The sequence below is a fragment of the Paramacrobiotus metropolitanus genome, unplaced genomic scaffold (assembly GCF_019649055.1).
Source record: "Paramacrobiotus metropolitanus isolate TYO unplaced genomic scaffold, Prichtersi_v1.0 Parri_scaffold0000004, whole genome shotgun sequence".
Taxonomy (NCBI): domain Eukaryota; kingdom Metazoa; phylum Tardigrada; class Eutardigrada; order Parachela; family Macrobiotidae; genus Paramacrobiotus; species Paramacrobiotus metropolitanus.
The window spans coordinates 2,010,670-2,028,927 of NW_026570224.1; the positions used below are offsets into that span (position 1 = coordinate 2,010,670).

General features: G+C 39.5%; 2 protein-coding genes across 12 annotated transcripts in view; both read left to right on the forward strand.

Moving 5' to 3' along the window:
* The first annotated feature begins 4,781 nt into the window (after positions 1-4,781).
* Positions 4,782-8,089, forward strand: LOC129580657 (uncharacterized). 7 transcript variants are annotated; one of them, XM_055471277.1, is made up of 9 exons: positions 4,782-5,172; positions 5,381-5,448; positions 6,422-6,482; positions 6,707-6,834; positions 6,891-6,923; positions 7,179-7,355; positions 7,438-7,489; positions 7,561-7,647; positions 7,727-8,089. In XM_055471277.1, exons 4-9 carry the CDS (start codon positions 6,733-6,735, stop codon positions 7,750-7,752), a joined length of 477 nt encoding a protein of 158 aa, XP_055327252.1. In that variant the 5' UTR covers positions 4,782-5,172; positions 5,381-5,448; positions 6,422-6,482; positions 6,707-6,732; the 3' UTR covers positions 7,753-8,089. The 7 variants fall into 7 exon arrangements, with proteins under 7 accessions (XP_055327252.1, XP_055327257.1, XP_055327250.1 ...); XM_055471282.1 differs by lacking the exon at positions 6,422-6,482 and having other exon boundaries at positions 6,707-6,838; positions 6,901-6,923; XM_055471275.1 differs by lacking the exon at positions 6,422-6,482.
* Positions 8,090-9,002: 913 nt separating this feature from the next.
* LOC129580654 (titin-like) overlaps positions 9,003-18,258 on the forward strand; it is a 34,608-nt gene continuing 25,352 nt past the window's right edge. For 3 of the 5 annotated variants that reach the window (XM_055471269.1, XM_055471272.1, XM_055471273.1), the window contains exons 1-16: positions 12,827-12,960; positions 13,078-13,265; positions 13,958-14,019; positions 14,125-14,220; positions 14,305-14,388; positions 14,750-14,842; positions 15,121-15,320; positions 15,423-15,619; positions 15,779-15,876; positions 15,964-16,107; positions 16,195-16,370; positions 16,493-16,634; positions 16,984-17,545; positions 17,617-17,674; positions 17,846-17,954; positions 18,094-18,233. In XM_055471269.1, coding sequence (XP_055327244.1) covers positions 13,106-13,265; positions 13,958-14,019; positions 14,125-14,220; positions 14,305-14,388; positions 14,750-14,842; positions 15,121-15,320; positions 15,423-15,619; positions 15,779-15,876; positions 15,964-16,107; positions 16,195-16,370; positions 16,493-16,634; positions 16,984-17,545; positions 17,617-17,674; positions 17,846-17,954; positions 18,094-18,233 — 2,321 coding nt within the window. In that variant the 5' untranslated portion in view covers positions 12,827-12,960; positions 13,078-13,105. Of the gene's footprint in view, positions 9,388-10,650; positions 11,048-12,826; positions 12,961-13,077; positions 13,266-13,957; positions 14,020-14,124; positions 14,221-14,304; positions 14,389-14,749; positions 14,843-15,120; positions 15,321-15,422; positions 15,620-15,778; positions 15,877-15,963; positions 16,108-16,194; positions 16,371-16,492; positions 16,635-16,983; positions 17,546-17,616; positions 17,675-17,845; positions 17,955-18,093; positions 18,234-18,258 lie in introns of those variants that run through there. The other 2 variants (XM_055471270.1, XM_055471271.1) reach the window with 2 other exon arrangements.

Genomic DNA, 18,258 nt, shown 5'->3' on the forward strand with positions numbered 1-18,258 from the left:
TGCGGAATACGTGATAATACCTCGATATTAAAGCGCATGAATGCTGTCTAAGCGGTTCACCATGTGTGACTTTCTGTTCTGACCAGCTCACCACGAGCGTAGCATGACTAGACACATGTATCGGAAGATGCCCATTCTACATATTTCTAAACCTGATTTTAGTTTTTCGTCCGTTCGTACGGGACGTACTAATAAAGTTAAGCCTGCGATCCGGCCGCACAGTGAGTTTGTGTTTCTTTATTCTGGCAATCGTAATCATAGCTGCTTCGTGACCTTACGTCTAGCTCCCTGGAAGTGCTGTATAAGCAATCCAGGTGAGATGCTTAAGTGCATCGTCGAAACTGAAATACATAAATGTAAATAGCGGACATAAGATTACAACCAAAATATTTACAGATACATGGAATACAGTAGCACAAAAGGGTATCGGTTTCTTCCGTGGTACGAACAGGGTGACATCTAACCTTTAGTAATATTTAATGTTTTCACACCCCAAAAACGTGAGTTCTTTACGCGGCGAACCTAAAAGGTCGCTGTGTTGACCTTTAATGACTTTAATTTTCTTCACCTACTCCAAGACCTGAGTTCAACCTGAGAAATCACTGTGGTCTGCACCCTCAGACCCGGGGCCTCTGACACCGCAAACCCGGAAGGTCACTGAGCTTTATTTTTCTCGGTTAACGCCGATTTCACAGCGAAAGCGGTTTGTAAACCTAGCTTACCTACCACTCCATATATTATACTATGTCGATGTATTTTCTTTTACAACATGGTTTGTTTGGTCGTACAAGGAAGTGGGAGCAATTCAACCTAAACCTCAACAGTGGATAAAATTATATTACTGTCAATGCTAATCATATTTTGTGATAGCAGCATGATTTTAAAACCGCCGCCTTTGAAGAAATCAACATTTAAAATGCTTAATTAACGCTTTTTGTGAGATAGCTTCTTTGGTTCCTTATGTAACGTTTCCCAAAATATGCGGTTTTCTATGTATTTTGATCTTTAAGTGATTTCAAGCATAATAATGATTTGCTGTATTTTGATAAAGTATTAAGCGCACCTACTCTTCAACTACAAGTAAAAAAGATAAAACTTTAGGGTGCAAGAAATACTTCAACTTTGGTTCGCCCAAAAGGCTTAGGTTTTGTTCGTTGTAAAAAATATATTACATTCATCAGAATAATTGGATTTTCAAAAACTCAAGACGATGAACAAGTATTAAACCGAAGATAAGGGGCAGCTAAACACAGAACGGCGCTTTAACCAGGATTTGATTTGCGTCAGGATGACATTCACAAACTATTTTCGTAGTATCGTAACAGGCCTGTATCGTTTGTCGACCAGCATCGTGTACAATTGAAAGTTTTATTGTACTGGTGACCATATCTTAAACTGTGCTGGTGCTACGTTACAAAGAATATATTCGTAAAATCCGAATTTAACGCCCATCTTTCCCTCAAAATCAATGCTAAAAGCGTCTCCCCGTGCGTACGAAATAGAAGCGCTCACCCTCTTAGTTTATCACTCCGGGGCGTCAAATCAATTTCGGCGCACCCTGAATCATCGATTCTTGTCCTGATAATTTTAGTGTTTACAGATCAGTGCGTTTGATAACAATAATATCTTTCTCGTTTAAGCTGCGATATCATAGGCGCGTCACTTAAATATGTTAAATATGCCCCATCCTCTCGTACTAAATGCACATCGCGGCTTTAAGCATCCCTCTCCCGAAACTCGTAAAAAAATCAAAACCCAATGCGTTTAATTTGGAATTTACAGCAACTGCATCTTTCGATACTTTATCATAAACTGCTTTCGCCGTACAAACTGTTAAGAAACGAGTACTATCAACGCAGAGAATGCCGCGCCTACTTATTGAGTTACGATATTACTAGAAGTCCGCCGGCTTTTTAGGTTTAAAAATCTAGCCGCGATTTGTAAGGTACCGTACAGCATGCGATTTTAACGATAAAACAATATAAAAGTGTTATGAACACAACGCTACTCAGACAAACTCGCCGAACTCCTAAACCTGACTGACCCTGAGTTTAACTCCTGTTTCTGATGGAGGAGTTGTTCCCTGTTTTTTTTTGCTGTTCACCAATGCAACTTTCAGTGGCCCTATTTGACCAGGACAGGGGAGAATCGAGACCCAACCCATCAAATTTTCGTAAAATCCACTGAGATCCGCTTAAAAGTAAATTTCCTTCAGTGCATTAGGAATTTATTTGGATCAAACTGGTTTCTGTAAGGACAATACCTTGGCTACATTTTTCACTTAAGCCGGCATTTCGTGTTGCGCCTGTTGCGCAGCAAAAACTGGTAACAAAAACAGCGAAAAACGAAGTACGTAGCTAAAAAACTGTATTCTTACAGTAAGCTCTCAAAATTTGCTGACCTTATAGCTCAATCGGCGCAATCGCCGTGCCAACTAACATTTTCCTGTTGGTAATATGTAATGGCAATTTTCTTCCTGAACCAGTCAAAGGTATTCGAACATGACGCACGTAAAAGAATTACGAAAAGATTCTGACTTCATCAAGCTGGGATACAATAATTACACAGTTTCATCTGGCCTTACTTTTATCAAGCACGGTTTGTTTTCCTGAAACAAGGTTTATTGTTTTGGTTAGTCACAAAGATTGTTTATCGAAGTGAGTCTGAACAATTCGCGATGCGATAAGTGATTCATGAGAAATAAACCGAAAACGAAGGCTGAGATTTTTTCAGCCACCCGTTCAACTCACTTTCCTTAAGCGCCTAAATTGACCAATTCACATATTAAACCACGTGGTAAGCTAGTCACGTGGTTTCCGTCTCGCATTCGCAGCAGGTGTAGATTACTGTATATTACACAGCTGCATCAATGCTTTTGACTCTACCGAAAATCGTTAGGATTCTGAATATTGTTTCATAAAAATACTGTTTATTGCACTGTACTTAATAACTTGCTAGTTTCAACTAAAAATGTGAGTAGAGGAGTCAGCCAACCAGATCATTCGCGAGACAAAGATTTAAATGCGTCTACCAGCACGGACCATGCTGACTGCTGACAACTACCACTTTCCAGTTTCCACATATCTGTCAAACAAAGTGCGATCACTATTTTTGATTGCCTCACGTTAATTAGCTGACTGCAAATTTATTTGCAAATTACAAAACATTATTACAATTAAAGTATATCAGCTAAAGCAAAATCTGCTTTCATTTTTTATTTGTGCTCAGAAAAAACGTTATGGGTATGGCTCGGTGTGCACTGTGCAGTGTGGCGATGTGCAAGGCCCAGAAAAAGATCCACTGCACGCTTCCATTGCTTTCCTGCTGTTCGCGGAAATTCGTCCGCGTACATTTTGTAGATTTGTCCTGGGGTTTCAGATATAACGATAGCATAGCTAAATTGCCACCCCGCGATTCGGAACCTGCTGCATCCAGAAAAACAACAAATCCACCATGAGCAAGCTGCCTTACTCGACGAAACTCGGCTGTGGACGAATCAGGCGGTTCAAGCCTGTATATCAAACGAGAAAATTCCCTGATGCAATTTCCAATAATATCCAGCTATCAGGGCCCTTAACCATTTAAAAAAATCTAAAATCCCTTTTTAAGATCAGAAAGAAAAAGTGAAAAGCAGTAAAATACACAGCAAATGCAGGATCAGTCCGCACAATCTACACCTGCTGGACGATATTAGGCAAGCGAACCACGTGACAATCGACCAATAGAATGCTAGTCCGTCCTATATGTGAATTGGTCAATTATATGTGAATTGAATTGGTCGGATTGTCTGCACGCAATAACAAGCGGCCAGACGGCATGACCTTGATTCCTGTGCGGGAGGGTAAAGCGCTTGTGTGGGACGCGACCTGCTGGGATACTGTGGCGGTGTCTCATGTGCATGCCAGCTCGAAGAAAGCGGGAAGTGTAGCACAACTGGCCGAAGCAAGCAAGCGTCGGACATACGATTTCATCGAAGAAATGGGATATCTGTTTTACCCGCTGGCAGTCGAGACGTTCGGGACTTTCGGAATGCCTTTTGCCGAGCTGATCCGTTTCGTCGGCCGAAAGATCCGTGAAGTTACAGGCGAACCTCGATCTACCGCCTTTTTTAAGACAACGATTTAGTTTAGCTGTAATCCGTGGAAATGCTGCAGCTGTTTTTGGTACACTGCCTGCACGTCCGAAGGCCACGAGTGGCTATAACGATTTTGGATGCTTTTTTAATGTTTAAATTCGATCATTTTTATTAGTGTAAATCAGCGCAGGCATGTTGTTATGTATACTGGCTGTTGTCGATAAAGAAGAAAAAGCGAAAAAAAAACAGCATCTACAGACCAATGATTTCAGTTTCTCGTTTTTACACATCCAAACCTTAACACCGCCGCCCGCTTGCCCTAAGGGCGGTTACGACCTTATACTAGTATATTATAATTATATAGCTTACCTCTTTTCAAGTGTTGTGTTAACTTCTGGTTATGCGATAGCGATACAGTACGCGCGCTAACCTTAAATGGTCCTTAATCGTTAACCATCTACCATGAGCGATTACTAACTAATGAGCAGGTAGCTTCTGTTATTGACTTTATTAATCCTGAAAATGCGATTTTTGAAAAAAAAAAGCCGATGTCGCTAGCCGAACAGGCAGAACTGACTCCACGGGAGTGCACGGGACAGTCACATACAGTACTCACAACTGACAGCAGTGACAGCACACCGTCACCAAAGAGGAGAGAGTTCCATTTCCCACGTAGCTGCCCATCTGGGAGGATATGGCTCGTCTTTGTATTGCATTTGAATGATTACAGTACTTTTAATACTCTAGCGTTTTGCCATTCCTTTGAAGTTCGAACTTCGAACTTCGAAGTCAGCGCTGCTTGCCTTGCCTCCCGCACTAACCGTGCTGTTTTCGACACAAAATATCGGCGCGCGCTGTGTAGTAATTTTTCCGGCAGGCGGTGGGGTTGCAACTGCGACAGAGGGTGTTTAGCACCCGAGACCATATGGCTCTGTTGTGTAGAATTTGTAAGGGTAGTCTTTTTTGTAGAAGCAGTAGTTTAGCCATATGTGTCCTGTCAAGGACGATTTTCGGGTTGGGTGTTTCGATATAAATGAGGCCGCTTTTAAAGTTCTCAAACGAAATGATTTTGGATTGGAAGTTATCGGATGGGGGAGGTAGGTATTTGCTGGTGATTGGTGGTTTTGTGAAGTATAGTGCGCTGTGGGTATATAAAAAGAAATCGGAGTGCGGTGGAAATTTAGTTGGTTAAGGGAAGTTGTGAGAAGTTTGTTGTCTGGATTGTGTTGTAAGATCTTATTTGATAGTTTGATAGTAAAGGTTGTAAGATCTTATTTGATAGTTTGATAGTACAGGTTGTTGTAGTAAGGTGGAGAGTGATTTGGAGTGCCTGGGAAGAGGTATTTGAAGGGATTTTGGCAGATTTGTGACAAGTAAGGAATATTTGTTTATAGTGAAATTTTTTTTAATTATTGTTTATTTTTTAATGTATTTGGTTTCTTAAGTTACATAGATTAAGAGATATTAAAGAATAAACAGAGTATTGGCTGGCTTTTGACTTTATGGCAGTGTGGTTCAAAAGGAGAGTTTTAAGGAGGTTAGTTAATTTTTTCTTGCAATTTTATACAGTATATCTGTATATTCGGATGTTTGGTGTGTAGATGCTGTTGAGAGTACGTTTATGAAGTAGGAAAACTAGGTGTGCATTGGCAGACCGGAGCGCAGCAGCTTTTCGCTTGTGTGAAAGATAAATAATTTTTAACGTGCTACCAGTAGCACTTTTAGTACTTAACCTTTGTCAATAATTTAACCTACAAATATAACGAGCCAGGAACATTTTCGTAATGACCTTTGGTAACAACCTTTCGTAACGAACACAGATACATTTTTGCATTGGCGCTGAACTTAAAAGACTTTCGGTACGATTTAAGAAAGGAAATTGATTTGATTCTACGAAAGATTTATTTAAATGTTATATCATCATTTAGTTTTAGACTGTCAAAAAAAGTTGGAAATGAGTGATTTGGATAGGCGGAAGTTAAAATGAAAATTATCTTAAGGTATAGTGAGTTGATTAATAGGGTGGTAGAAATAATATTTATGTTAATAAATGATGAAAGATATTATGTAAGAAAAGGAAAATATGGAATATATGAAGGAAAATAGAAAATATATTACGGAAAATATGGAAAAGGATATTGTGGTAAAACATAGAAAGAATAAGTGGCATTACAGGAAATTTATTTGGCATTGTGGAGTTATGTTGTGCAGATATTGTAGTTGATAAAATCAAATTGAAGAAACAGGTGGGTGTAGTGTTCCGTATGGTTTATTGTATAGTATATGGTGCGTATAATGTACTGTAAAGTGGACTGGTTTTATGGTTTGAATCTGGGTATATTATAGAGTAAATATATTTATGGATGAACGATTATTTGTGTGGGAAGAAGATATTTTGAAGAAACAGGTGGGTGTCACGATCCGTATGATGTGAAGTCTGTTGTATTTAGGGATTTTTATTTTACTAAAGCTGGTAAATATTTTGAAGAAACAGGTGGGTGTAATGTTCCGTATCATTCAGTAGTTTAGGGTATTTTGATGCGTTTTGAGATGGGCGAGTGAAGTTGGAGTTATGAGAGACAGGTGGGTGCAGTATCCCGTTTAGAGGTTTACAAATGTTTTTTATTGTAGATTAAAATCGGAAAAATTTGGAGAACATGATTTTCATTCCGATTTTTTTCCCGATTGTTTGGTTGTATGTTGGAGTTGTTTTTGTATACATGCCATTTCATGCCATTTCAGGTGTATGGTTATTATTGGTAAGTGTTTTAATTTAATTTGATTGTGCAAAAATTTTTTTTGCTGGTTTTTTAAGGTATTGAAAGGAAAGTGGGGGACAAGAATTTGGGTAAGTTATACAAAGATGGAAAAAAGAGGTGTTAAGCGAAAGTGCGAAAAGAGTAAGAAACCTAAGAAACCGAAGAAACAGATAAAAGAACAAATATTTGGCAGTTCAAATCTTAATAAAATGATGGTTAATTATTATCCTTGACTGAGCCGAAGCCATCGGAAGTTACATTTGTCTACAAGCTAATAACTGTAATTACGATAGTCATGAAGCATAAGGTCATAATTTATATTATAAATTCTTTTGTTATTATAGTTGCAAATCGTTGACGACAGTGGTGTTGTGGATGTTGTGGGATATAATCAAATTCAACAGCAATTATTTGGACATTCAGCTGCTGCGCATCAAAGCGGATTGATTGGGATTCACGATTTTTCTGCTATGAATAAGCAATTTCGCGTCATACTGAAACAGGCTTATACTAATATTGAAGTTAGCAATAAAAACGTTTCATAAATATAACAAGATAATAACACAAGTTATAATTTTTAATTTTTATAAAATATTCATTTAGGGTCGGAGCAAAGAAACAATCAGCATTACGTATATGGAAGAAAAAAAGCCAGGTATAACCTTTTTTACGAGAATAAATTAATTATTAATATTCAAAATTAATAATGAATTTTTATTTTGATAGACGAAATTCCAGGAAGTGCTATGGATATTGTTGTCACTGACGACAATACAACCGTACTGCAGCCTGAATCCAGCAAACGATCTGTTGGTAAGAATTTAAATATAATCAGTAATTTAAAATTTAATTTTTCTAAATTTATTTATTTACCTTTTATTTGTTTATACAGGAACTCCGAAGAAACGAAATAAGTGAATGGAATAGCATGAACCGTTGCTTTTACTTTGAGATGGACCAATCGTTTTCATTTTTATTGTTGTTATTTGAGCGATTCATCAATTTATTACCGCCATTATACCATTTTTTCTAAGTGCATTATAGTTATCTGTGGTATTATTATCTGACAGTGGTGGTGCGGTATTATTATCTATGTGATGTAGTTATGTTGAATTACTCGTTTAATACTTGTAAAGTTTGTATCTTAGTATTTTTCTTATACTGAAATACACTATTATTTTGTTATTTTGTATTGGTTTTGTAGTAATTAACTTTTAAAGTTACCAATAAATAAAGGACAAAATAAATAAGGCAATTTCTTTGTTTCAAGTTTGAGTAGATCATAATATTTTATAAATATGCGACCTACTGAGTCCAAGTAACAACTTATTGGTAGCTGAGAACCTTTAATAATTATCATGGTACGAGTACAAAATATGCATTAGAACAAAACGGCCTTAACGAAAAGAACAGTTGTATTATGCTATCCTGATCGGGAATCATACCGATTACACAAACCGAAAGTCAGCTGATGTGTGGTAACAATTAGTGAAAATAGAATTAAAAATTAAGATGTGTAAATTTTAAAATATGCGTCTAACTGCGCCCAACCAGCATTTACTGCCAGTTCGTAGGAGGTAGCAGTTAGAGTCAGGTGTGTGTTATAAGTATGCGCCCAACTGCGCCCAACCAACACTTACTGCCAGCTCGTAGGAGGTAGCATTTAGAGTCAGGTGTGTGTTATAAGTATGCGCCCAACTGCGCCCAACCAACACTTACTGCCAGCTCGTAGGAGGTAGCAGTTAGAGTCAGGTGTGTGTTATAAGTATGCGCCCAACTGCGCCCAACCAACAATTACTGCCAGCTCGTAGGAGGTAGCAGTTAGAGTCAGGTGTGTGTTATAAGTATGCGCCCAACTGCGCCCAACCAGCACTTACTGCCAGCTCGTAGGAGGTAGCATTTAGAGTCAGGTGTGTGTTATAAGTATGCGCCCAACTGCGCCCAACCAACAGTTACTGCTAGCTCGTAGGAGGTAGCAGTTAGAGTCAGGTGTGTGTTATAAGTATGCGCCCAACTGCGCCCAACCAGCACTTACTGCCAGCTCGTAGGAGGTGGGATTTAGAGTCAGGTGTATGTTATAAATATGCTCAGTTAGTTTATGTATGTTATAAACTAACTGAGCTGCGTCTCTATCAGAGTCCTACGCACAACCATACTTCCAACTTCATTAACCATTCTTCTTCATTAACCAACATTCAATCAATTATACAAACACCAGGTGGCGCTTCTAACTCTTAAACCGCCTGCCACTTGGCCGCCTCCCCCGAGGTGGCCGCCCGTTAGGTGTTAACAAATATTCCAGATTTCCATCCTGAGGCAATTGTTTTCTCTGAATTTTTTGGTGCGAAATTTCACTGGTTATGTCGATCGTTTTGCGGGAACGCTCAATCTCTAATCTGTCACATTTGTCGGGGGAATCTTGCCCCTACCGTGAGTGAGCGATCTGTAACGACTGTAATCAGAACAACAACAAGACGGAAGTTATGGGATGCACTGAGAGGCAGCCTCCATGGGAGACTGGAATTGCACATTCTTTTACCTAATACGGCGAAGGTAAAGGTTTACGCATTTTGAACAGATTGTAGAGTTGCGAAATGCGAACTGATATGCAGATATCGATAATATTTATCCCGAACTTAAGAACCGTTTGCGTATGGGCCCACTACAGATACGTCGCAGTCATGAAGATACAGTAAGGTGCAATCGTGAGCGCAACGGATGCGACATTTAAGATTAGACATTCTGCATCGCTGTTTAAAACCTGTATCCATATTGAATATTCCATAACTATGAGTTCACATTTCGCCTGCACGTTTATTTGGGTGACCGATGATGCTGCGCAAAATGTCTTGTCGGTTAAAATATTGAATGTCAAGTGTAGTTAAATATGGGTTTATACAGATGTTATATGTATCTTAACTTGCCGGCTTCATTACAATTGCGCCAGATTTTACCGTTTTAATTTTTGATTATTCACTGCGTTACGTTCTGCTTTTACGACGCTAAGTAATTTGCCGAAAATAAGCCCTTGTTTTCGAATTACACGTTTCAAAAGCTCTATGGATTTTTGATTTCGCTCTCCGACAACGAGTAACATGGGCTTAACCTACTCGCAGTATCGGTTTTGTTTTGCGTAGTTAATTGCAGAAACATTCATGGAAGCTAATGTCGACTTAACATTTGTGATGGTTATATGGAATGCGGTGTATCTTATAAGTTTTCATCAATTATGAATACAACGTGGTGCTGGTGCGAGAGAAATAGCGAAAATGTTTGTAAATAGCGCACTTTTCGCCTGCTTATTGTTTTGTAAACCTTGGATCGTACAGCAGATGCGTTGTTACGTGCTGTTTTTTTTTGCGGTTTTGACGTTTATATTTCTATACTTCTTACGCTTGATACTTTTTTATACATTTCATTCATATACTAGGCTTGTGCAATTACATTGGGCTTATTTAATTATGACGAAGCTGGGCGTTATAATTGCAACTCAGTTACTAGTATATCTGCACATTCTACTTGGACATTACGTAATATCTACTGTACAGGCAGATTACTTATTGTACGACTGTATAAAGGCATTTGCACAAAATTGTGTTAATATAATTGCTGAGTATATAAATCCACGGTATGGAACTTTGGATGAATGCTTTTAAAACTTTTGAGCGTTCTTGTCTAGGTGCCCACAAGCAATTATTTTAGGCACGATAAGAGCGCTACTTGACATGGTAGTAAGTAGTTTCCTGAGGGTGTTTTTCGCTTGGATTCTTTATTAGTTTAAGGGTGAGTTTCTTGCAGAACGAGTGGGTTTAACGGTGTTGCGTGTGTCTTTACCGTTACAATTTTCGGGCTTGTTTTCTCACCTTTCCGTCAAATTTAACTACGATTTTTGAAAAGTCGGATATGATATTATTTAGTTTTCGTTTGCTCATGTATGTGATTAGCTGGTGGACTTTGTACTAGACATGACAACTCGGTTTCTCATCCTTGGTTTATTGATTGCTGTTTCTCATGAGCGGTGTTTGCAATGAAGGGAAAATGTCACATACGTACACTGGACGATTGCGTTATTTCGTGCTGTGCGCGCTTTTTGTGAGATTTGAGAGACTCATCGATCTGATTTCATAACGTGCACATTGGCCCCGGCTTCTTTCCGGCGGAAGTGTATCGTCTGCGTATCTAGCCGTAGTCGGCACTATGATTAGACTTAGCGGTAAGGGAAGCTGCTAGTGTTATTTGCAGACGAGTAACAATAACGATGTTATGAATTAAGTACCTTCTTTATTACAGTCATTGTGCCACTTACTCCTTGAATTACGTTACCGCAGTCGATTGACTAAGCGAAAAATTAGTGATTATATGCTGCCTCGATACCTGTTTGCTACACTGGACTTTACAGACTAGTATACTACTCTAGTTAATACTGTCTTTTGGTACAAAAATACTACAGATCCACTTCAGACTACAGTCTCCGCGATTACGTAAAGGTTAATTTGGATAATTTTCCTTGGCAGTGCTCACAATTCAATTCCTTTAGCTACAAATTCATTCTCATGTGAACTGTGTGATATTTGTCGTTGAAGTTTCCTTACTCTGGAGTCGGGGCAGACGACGGGGCTACAGACTGGAGCATACTTGAATTATGAAGCAGCATTTTAATTGTATTAGCTTAAAATTCCATTAAATGTTTTGATAGTTTTTCTCGCATAAGTCGCAAGTTTTAACATGTGTTACAAACTTATAATAGATATTTTTAAGAGATATTTTTTACAGTAACCTTATTCGCTCGTTCTTGGAACATTGAATCGCTAATTTAAATATGATGGTACTACTAATATACATTCGAATCCAATACATCCAGTGGTAACTGGACTGATATTTCTGCACCAGTCATAAAATATGCATATTGAAAAGCGGTTGGTGTCACTTGGTGCTTTGCAAACATTGGCATGGAAATTGTTTTTGTTGTCTTTCGCTAATGATTTGGTAGTCTAGCTTGTGTGTAGAACAAAAAGTCGTAAAAAGCTTGCGATGGTTCACAGCAATAAAGCGAACCCCTGGATGAAATAAATTTATGTGAGTTTACACGGTCAATTTCCGCTCCACCAGGCCATTTCAATGGTTACGCGTCGCTATATGCAAGCACAAGTGTATTGCAAGTCAATTCTTATAACTCGTGGTTCCAGATGAGACAACTAGGAAGAACAGACATCCGCGACAAACAATAATTATTGGATTTAGTTAATGTTAACTTTGTAAAATTAACATGTTTGATTCATTTCTCGGGCGCGCAGGCTTGCTTTTAAATGTACCTGTACTAGACAAATAACTAATTTTAATTGCGTATGGAGAGACTGAAAAACAGAATCGTACAGATGGAATATGAAATCTATGCTCAGCCGGCAAGTCAACAGTGAAGATAACGAGTGCATCTAAATAATTTTTCATGTACGATTTCTTCATTACATATGATGCGGCGCATTCTAGAGATGTGGACTACTTGTAGGTGTTATTGTTGGAGTTGTTCAGTGCCGCAGTATATAAAGCGCAGTCGTTGGACAAATCGTCTCCGGTGTTTTATGAAAACATAGTACTAGTATGCAAAATCAATAGTTGTCTTATGTTGGTGCTTGTACTCATTGTCCTTAACAGATGCATCCAGCTGCCGTTGGAATTTATGGTTTTAAAGATTAGTATTCGCGGATGGTTTTATTATAAGCAACCTGGTACACTTGACGTTAACGTATACTGACTACAAATAATTGCCGATTCAAGTTGAACCCAGCCTTACATGCCAGCGCTAGCTCTAGAAAGGTGTTGAAAAACAACGAAAGCAAATTCTTGTTGGACTGGTCCTTTAGCTTGTATAGTATCCACCCCTCTACCTGTTGCAAACTTTATAGGAATGCTGTGTGCATATTGACGAGCTGCCAAAATATGCGCAGTTTGTGCTTTAATCATTATTTTTTTACTGCATCACTTATCGATATATCACCGCTTGAACGCGCCCGGCACATAACGAGAACTGTGTATACATTCAGTATGTAGTCGCCGTCGACAGCGAATGTATTGTCGTTATTTTCGCCGCATCATAAAATGTTGGATTTGCTCATGTGGCCACGTTATGTACGTTTCCTGTACTGAAATAAGAATAAGCCAGATTATCCCGGCATATTACTGTTATCCGCATTACATGTACTGCCTAAACCTCCACGATTTATTTTATCGCATTCATTTTTGTAGATAATTAATGAATATATAACTGGGCCAGATGGAGCAGGATTTGTATGAACGATCGTTCTCGCCCCAGCGTCCTCGAAGTAGGATATCGTCGGAATATTCTGGCGCGTCCACAACTCACCCTGTGGAATGGCAAGACGATTGGATCCATCGGGAAGAGCAGTTTAAGGATACCATTAACGCTCTTCACAGTAAGATGACAGTATTAATGAGGGGACGACTTAATAATACGCTGACACAATAGTGATTGTAATTCGGTAATACTTTAAAAGGCGAATTCCAGTATGTAATAAAGATAGTTGTAGTAGAATTTGTGTGTACTCTGTGCTGCTTCGGTTGGCATATATTTTAGTTATCTACAATATCTACTGATAAGCTAAAGCGGATACCGAATACAAAGACTATGTAAATAATTCACTGTTTTGTCAAATTGGATACACAAAATTAGGATTTTTTTATGTTTTTCGACAAAGACGCAATCGCTGTTCCGTACCTACTACTAATTATGGTACTGGTCCTAAAACAACCAAGTACAGTATACCGTACCATAATTGTGATTTGTCTGATCGAAATACCAGCAACGGTTCAACACGGTTAAAATATACATATATCATCCACTTTTTATGTAAATTATTTATTAAATTATACGACGCCGCGGTCAATAGCAGCACTCTTTGCATAAAATTGTCTATTATTGTTCTGCGGCATAATCGTACGGAAGCGATCTGTAGTTAGTAAAGATATTGCACAACATGGTGCTTTTTGAGTGTTGTTGTGATAATTTTGCTCCAACAGCGCAATTTTTATTTTGGTTTTGATTCGGATTCGTGTGTGTACGTGTGCTGACAGTGTACTTATGTGTATATTTTTCTGACTTTTCTAGCTGAACAAGAACGCATTCAAAAGAAAACTTTTACCAACTGGATCAATTCACATGTGGAGCATGTATGTTCTCCTTTTGTCTGCCATTACATATTGTTATTGTTCCCCAAAGGGATTTATTGTGCTCCCGTGTAACACCGTTGTTAATCTGATTATCTTTACGACTAGCACCGCGATCAATGGAGAGTCAACGATTTGTTTGCCGATCTAAAGGATGGCAGAATACTGTTGGCTCTGTTGGAGGTCATTACGGGTGATTACCTGGTAGGCCGGTTCATAGACAGCCAGTTCAAGTGGTCTGTTACTAAAAAATTAACTATCGCTGATGTTTTGTGTTTGTCTTTGAAGCCATGCGAAACCTTCCGTCACTACACACGGGCACACTATCTGTCTAACGTGGAACGTGCGCTGGATTATCTGCGACATCGGAATGTATGATCCTACGCCGAGCTGTAGAGCGTTTTCTTTCATTAATATTTGTATTTTCGAAAATGCGTTTATAATTAGCGACTAATAGTAATTAATTTAGCGTCTCTTAATGATGACATTCTAGGATTACGTCTTTAATTTTTCAGGTGCATTAAATCCTTTCATTTGTTTAATTTACCCAATCAGGCTTTCGACTGTTATAGTCTCGTACAGCAAAGAATACTTACGTACCGTAATTCAAACAAGCATGATCGACATTAGCCATTGGATTGATCTATTTAGGATTCAGCCTTTTTGCAGATATTAAATTTTATATCCAGAAGACTACTAATTTGTGTTTTTTAGTAATGTTTTTATTTTTCAGATCAAACTTGTGAACATTAATTCATCGGATGTGGTAGACGGGAACGAGACAGTTATATTGGGATTAATATGGACCATAATCCTCAATTTCCAGGTACGCTTAATCGCGTGCGGCTCATTCCATCGGCTTGTCTCTTAATTTGTTGTATAAAACTACGGTTTGGGTATTTTTACTATGATTTCAACACAATTTGCTGCGTGCCCGCCATTGGAAATTTGATCCGGCTACATTAATACATACGCGGAAATCATTTTGCTTATATTTTGATTTAACTATAAAAGTGGCCACGTACACTTTAGAAATTGGCGAAATTGTATCGTCCTGGAGTTGGAATAACGTGATTAAGCCCAACACCTTGCTTGGTTATGTAGATCGATCAGGATCTGGCGCATTTGCGCGAGAACTTCCTAATCAGTCCAGTACCCAGTGGTGTGCAGAGCGGCTCCTACGAGGCCCGCTCGCGCTCCGTATCGCCGAGTCCGACGAAGAAGCCACGTCTTGCAGCCCGTGGTCGATTCCAGGCCGGCGCATCCAAGGCTATGCTAAAGTGGTGTCAGAAAGAAATAACCGAGTAAGGATACTAACGGTCATAACGAGCGACCAATCCTTGTAGATGTTTTGTGTCTGACATTCTGACTATGTTGATTAACCTGCCTTTGTTTATCCATAACAGTTGTTACGGCATTCCTATTACGAATCTCAGTAGCAGCTGGAAAGACGGGATGGCCTTTCTGGGACTGGTCAAAGTGTTGGATCCTAAGCTAATCAATCTGAACGATTACCGGCGTGCAACGCCGTCTGAGCGCATGAATGTGGCCTTTACCTTGGCTCACGAGCAGCTGGGCATACCAAAGTTTTTGGAAGTTTCAGGTAAAAACAAAATATCTACGACGTCTGGCGCGCCTGCAGCGATTAATTAATTTCCTTACGTAGTATGTATTACCTTGTGGCATTTCTGTGAATGTGATTGTTATTTATTAGAAATTGCTGTTTTTTGGAGCGCTTTGCGTAAAGAGTTTTGTTATGTAGATATCGATGTCGATCGTCCAGATGAGCGCAGCATCATGACTTACATCGCACAATTTATCAAGCGTTTTCCGGAAGCTAAACGAAATCGACAGAAATTGGTTAGGGGGTCTACTTAATACTTTGTGTGTTAACAGCCATAACATAGGCGACACGGCTCATAAAGCAGGCGATATGCACTATTTTAGATTATGGACAATTTCCCTGATGTGGAGGCTTTGGAAGCCAACGAAAAAGCCGATTATGAGCGAATACGTGATTGGTGCAATGATGTACTGCTGATGCTCAAGTGCCTCGAGCTTTCGGAAGAACGCCCGTACGAAGCCTACGATGTACGTTATGGAGCACAGCGGCTGTGATTTGCAAAAGCTGTAAAGCGTATCCGTTACGCTGTTTACTAATAAGATGTTTATTTATAGGAATATAAAAAATTCAGTGAGAATTTCCGCACAAATATTTCCTCATACACCCGTCTTAAGGAGCGGTATGAGGAAGGCCGCACGCTGCATATGACAGAACAGAACATCCTCGAACTGGACAGCCTGTGGGCCCGATTGATCTCGGAAAAGCAGATCTGGCATAATCACCTGTTCAGGTATTACCTGCGTAGCGCATTCAGAACTTTCACTCGGAAAGCATTCCATCATTTTCATTTTGTTATGGGGCTGCGGGCATTCGCTTGAGTAAGTTCCTGTCAGGTTTGCTTTGATCTTGTAGGGTCTTATTAGGACAAGAGCAGCTGCTCTGTTCACGCTTTGAAAAGTACGAGTCGGAACTGGATCAACGAGTTCTGCTGCCGCCGCAACGTGTGACTCATTATTCGAAAGTCAATCTGGAATTCCGCGTGCAAAAGCACGAGGTGAGAAAGGAGCAATGATAGTAATAAGCGGTTAGGAAAAAACGTAACAAGTAGTGTGGTGTTTGAAACAATCAGTCTGCCCACACGATATGCTGAATTTGTAATTAGTATTGCAATGTTCCGTATGCTACATCGTATGACAGGCCACTCAATCAGATATTACCGATTACGACAGGTTGTAGACGGTTTTGTTGAGCAGAAGCCAATTAGGCGGCCTGCATGCATAAATTAGAACAGCAGGGTAAATAAACGCAATACACAACAATAAGTATTGTATACAAACAAGGAAATTTCTGCTACTTAGGAAAAGCTGTGCGTAACCTTTCGTGACCTTTGTTGCACTCTTTAGGATATACTGCTGAGGTTGACGCATTTGCGCGACGAGTTGAACTCTTTTCTGGTGAAAGAGTATCCTACCGAAGTTTTTGCACTACATGATCTGCAAAGTGAACTGAATGCCATGATCACCGACCTGGAACAGCGTCTCCTGGAAGAGCGCTGCAAATTATTGCTCAAACGCCAACTGATCATTGTGGATGAATGGGAACGGCGCATAGCTCGCTGGGAGGAATTTTTGGCTAGTCCAGGCTTGAACGGAGAACGACTAGCTTATGAATTCGAGCTCCACGTTGTACAGGAAAGGATATTCGACAAATTTTTGGAGTTATCCAAACAGTTGCAGCGCTGCTTGGAGATCTTACAGAATACTCCAGAGTCCGATAAACATCAAAGGGCTGAGTTTTTATCCAGTGCTGTCAACGCCAACCGGCGCTGGAAGCGCATTGGCGAACAATTGTACGAAATTCGAGAAAAATTACGGGAATATCAGATGTTGCTGAAAAAGAAAGGCCAGAAAGTTGATTTGGACTATAATGGCAAAGATGTACCTGACATCTCTCTATCTTCCACCTGTACGTGACCTTGGTCATTCTGCCTGCACGCCGGGTAGTGCTTATGCACTCATCAGTGTTTGTTGTTACAGCTCCGGTTTCTCCTCCTGCGTACATCAAGTCAGATCGCTGGCTGCTGCATATTCAGAAGTATGTATAGTGGCTCATTAGAAACTGGATTGATTTTTTTAACGCTTTTTAGAATTGGTTTAATGTTTTTGATTTCAATGGTGTTATCTTTCTTTTTCCGCCAGTATTTTTCTGCCAGTATAGCACTTTCAATATTGTTTTTCGACTTGTAACGTTTTTTTTTGTATTTAGGGTGGCCGCTTTTACTCGATGGATTGATCGCATGGAGAGAGATTTTGAGTCAATTGATAGAGAAAACGTCAGTAGAGTGGAATATCAGCGGGGTCTTCAACGCTTCCGCGTAAGTTATGTACACCTCGTCAAAATACGTCTACCTGGTGCATACTGTACACCTTCGATGTTCATATATAATAACGTATCAGGAATGCGGTTTAACGCTGCCCCGGGGTTTTAATACATATTTTTGACTGTTTGGCCAGGCTTTGTGCAATGAGGTCGTGGAGCATAAGACAGACGGGCAAGACATTATCGACACGTTCTATAACTGTTCTGCTGAATTGCCACACAATGTTGCCTCTGAAGAGCAGCGAAAAATTAACCGGTTGATCCGCAGATACGAGTAAGTTATAAGTCTGCGGTTCAGT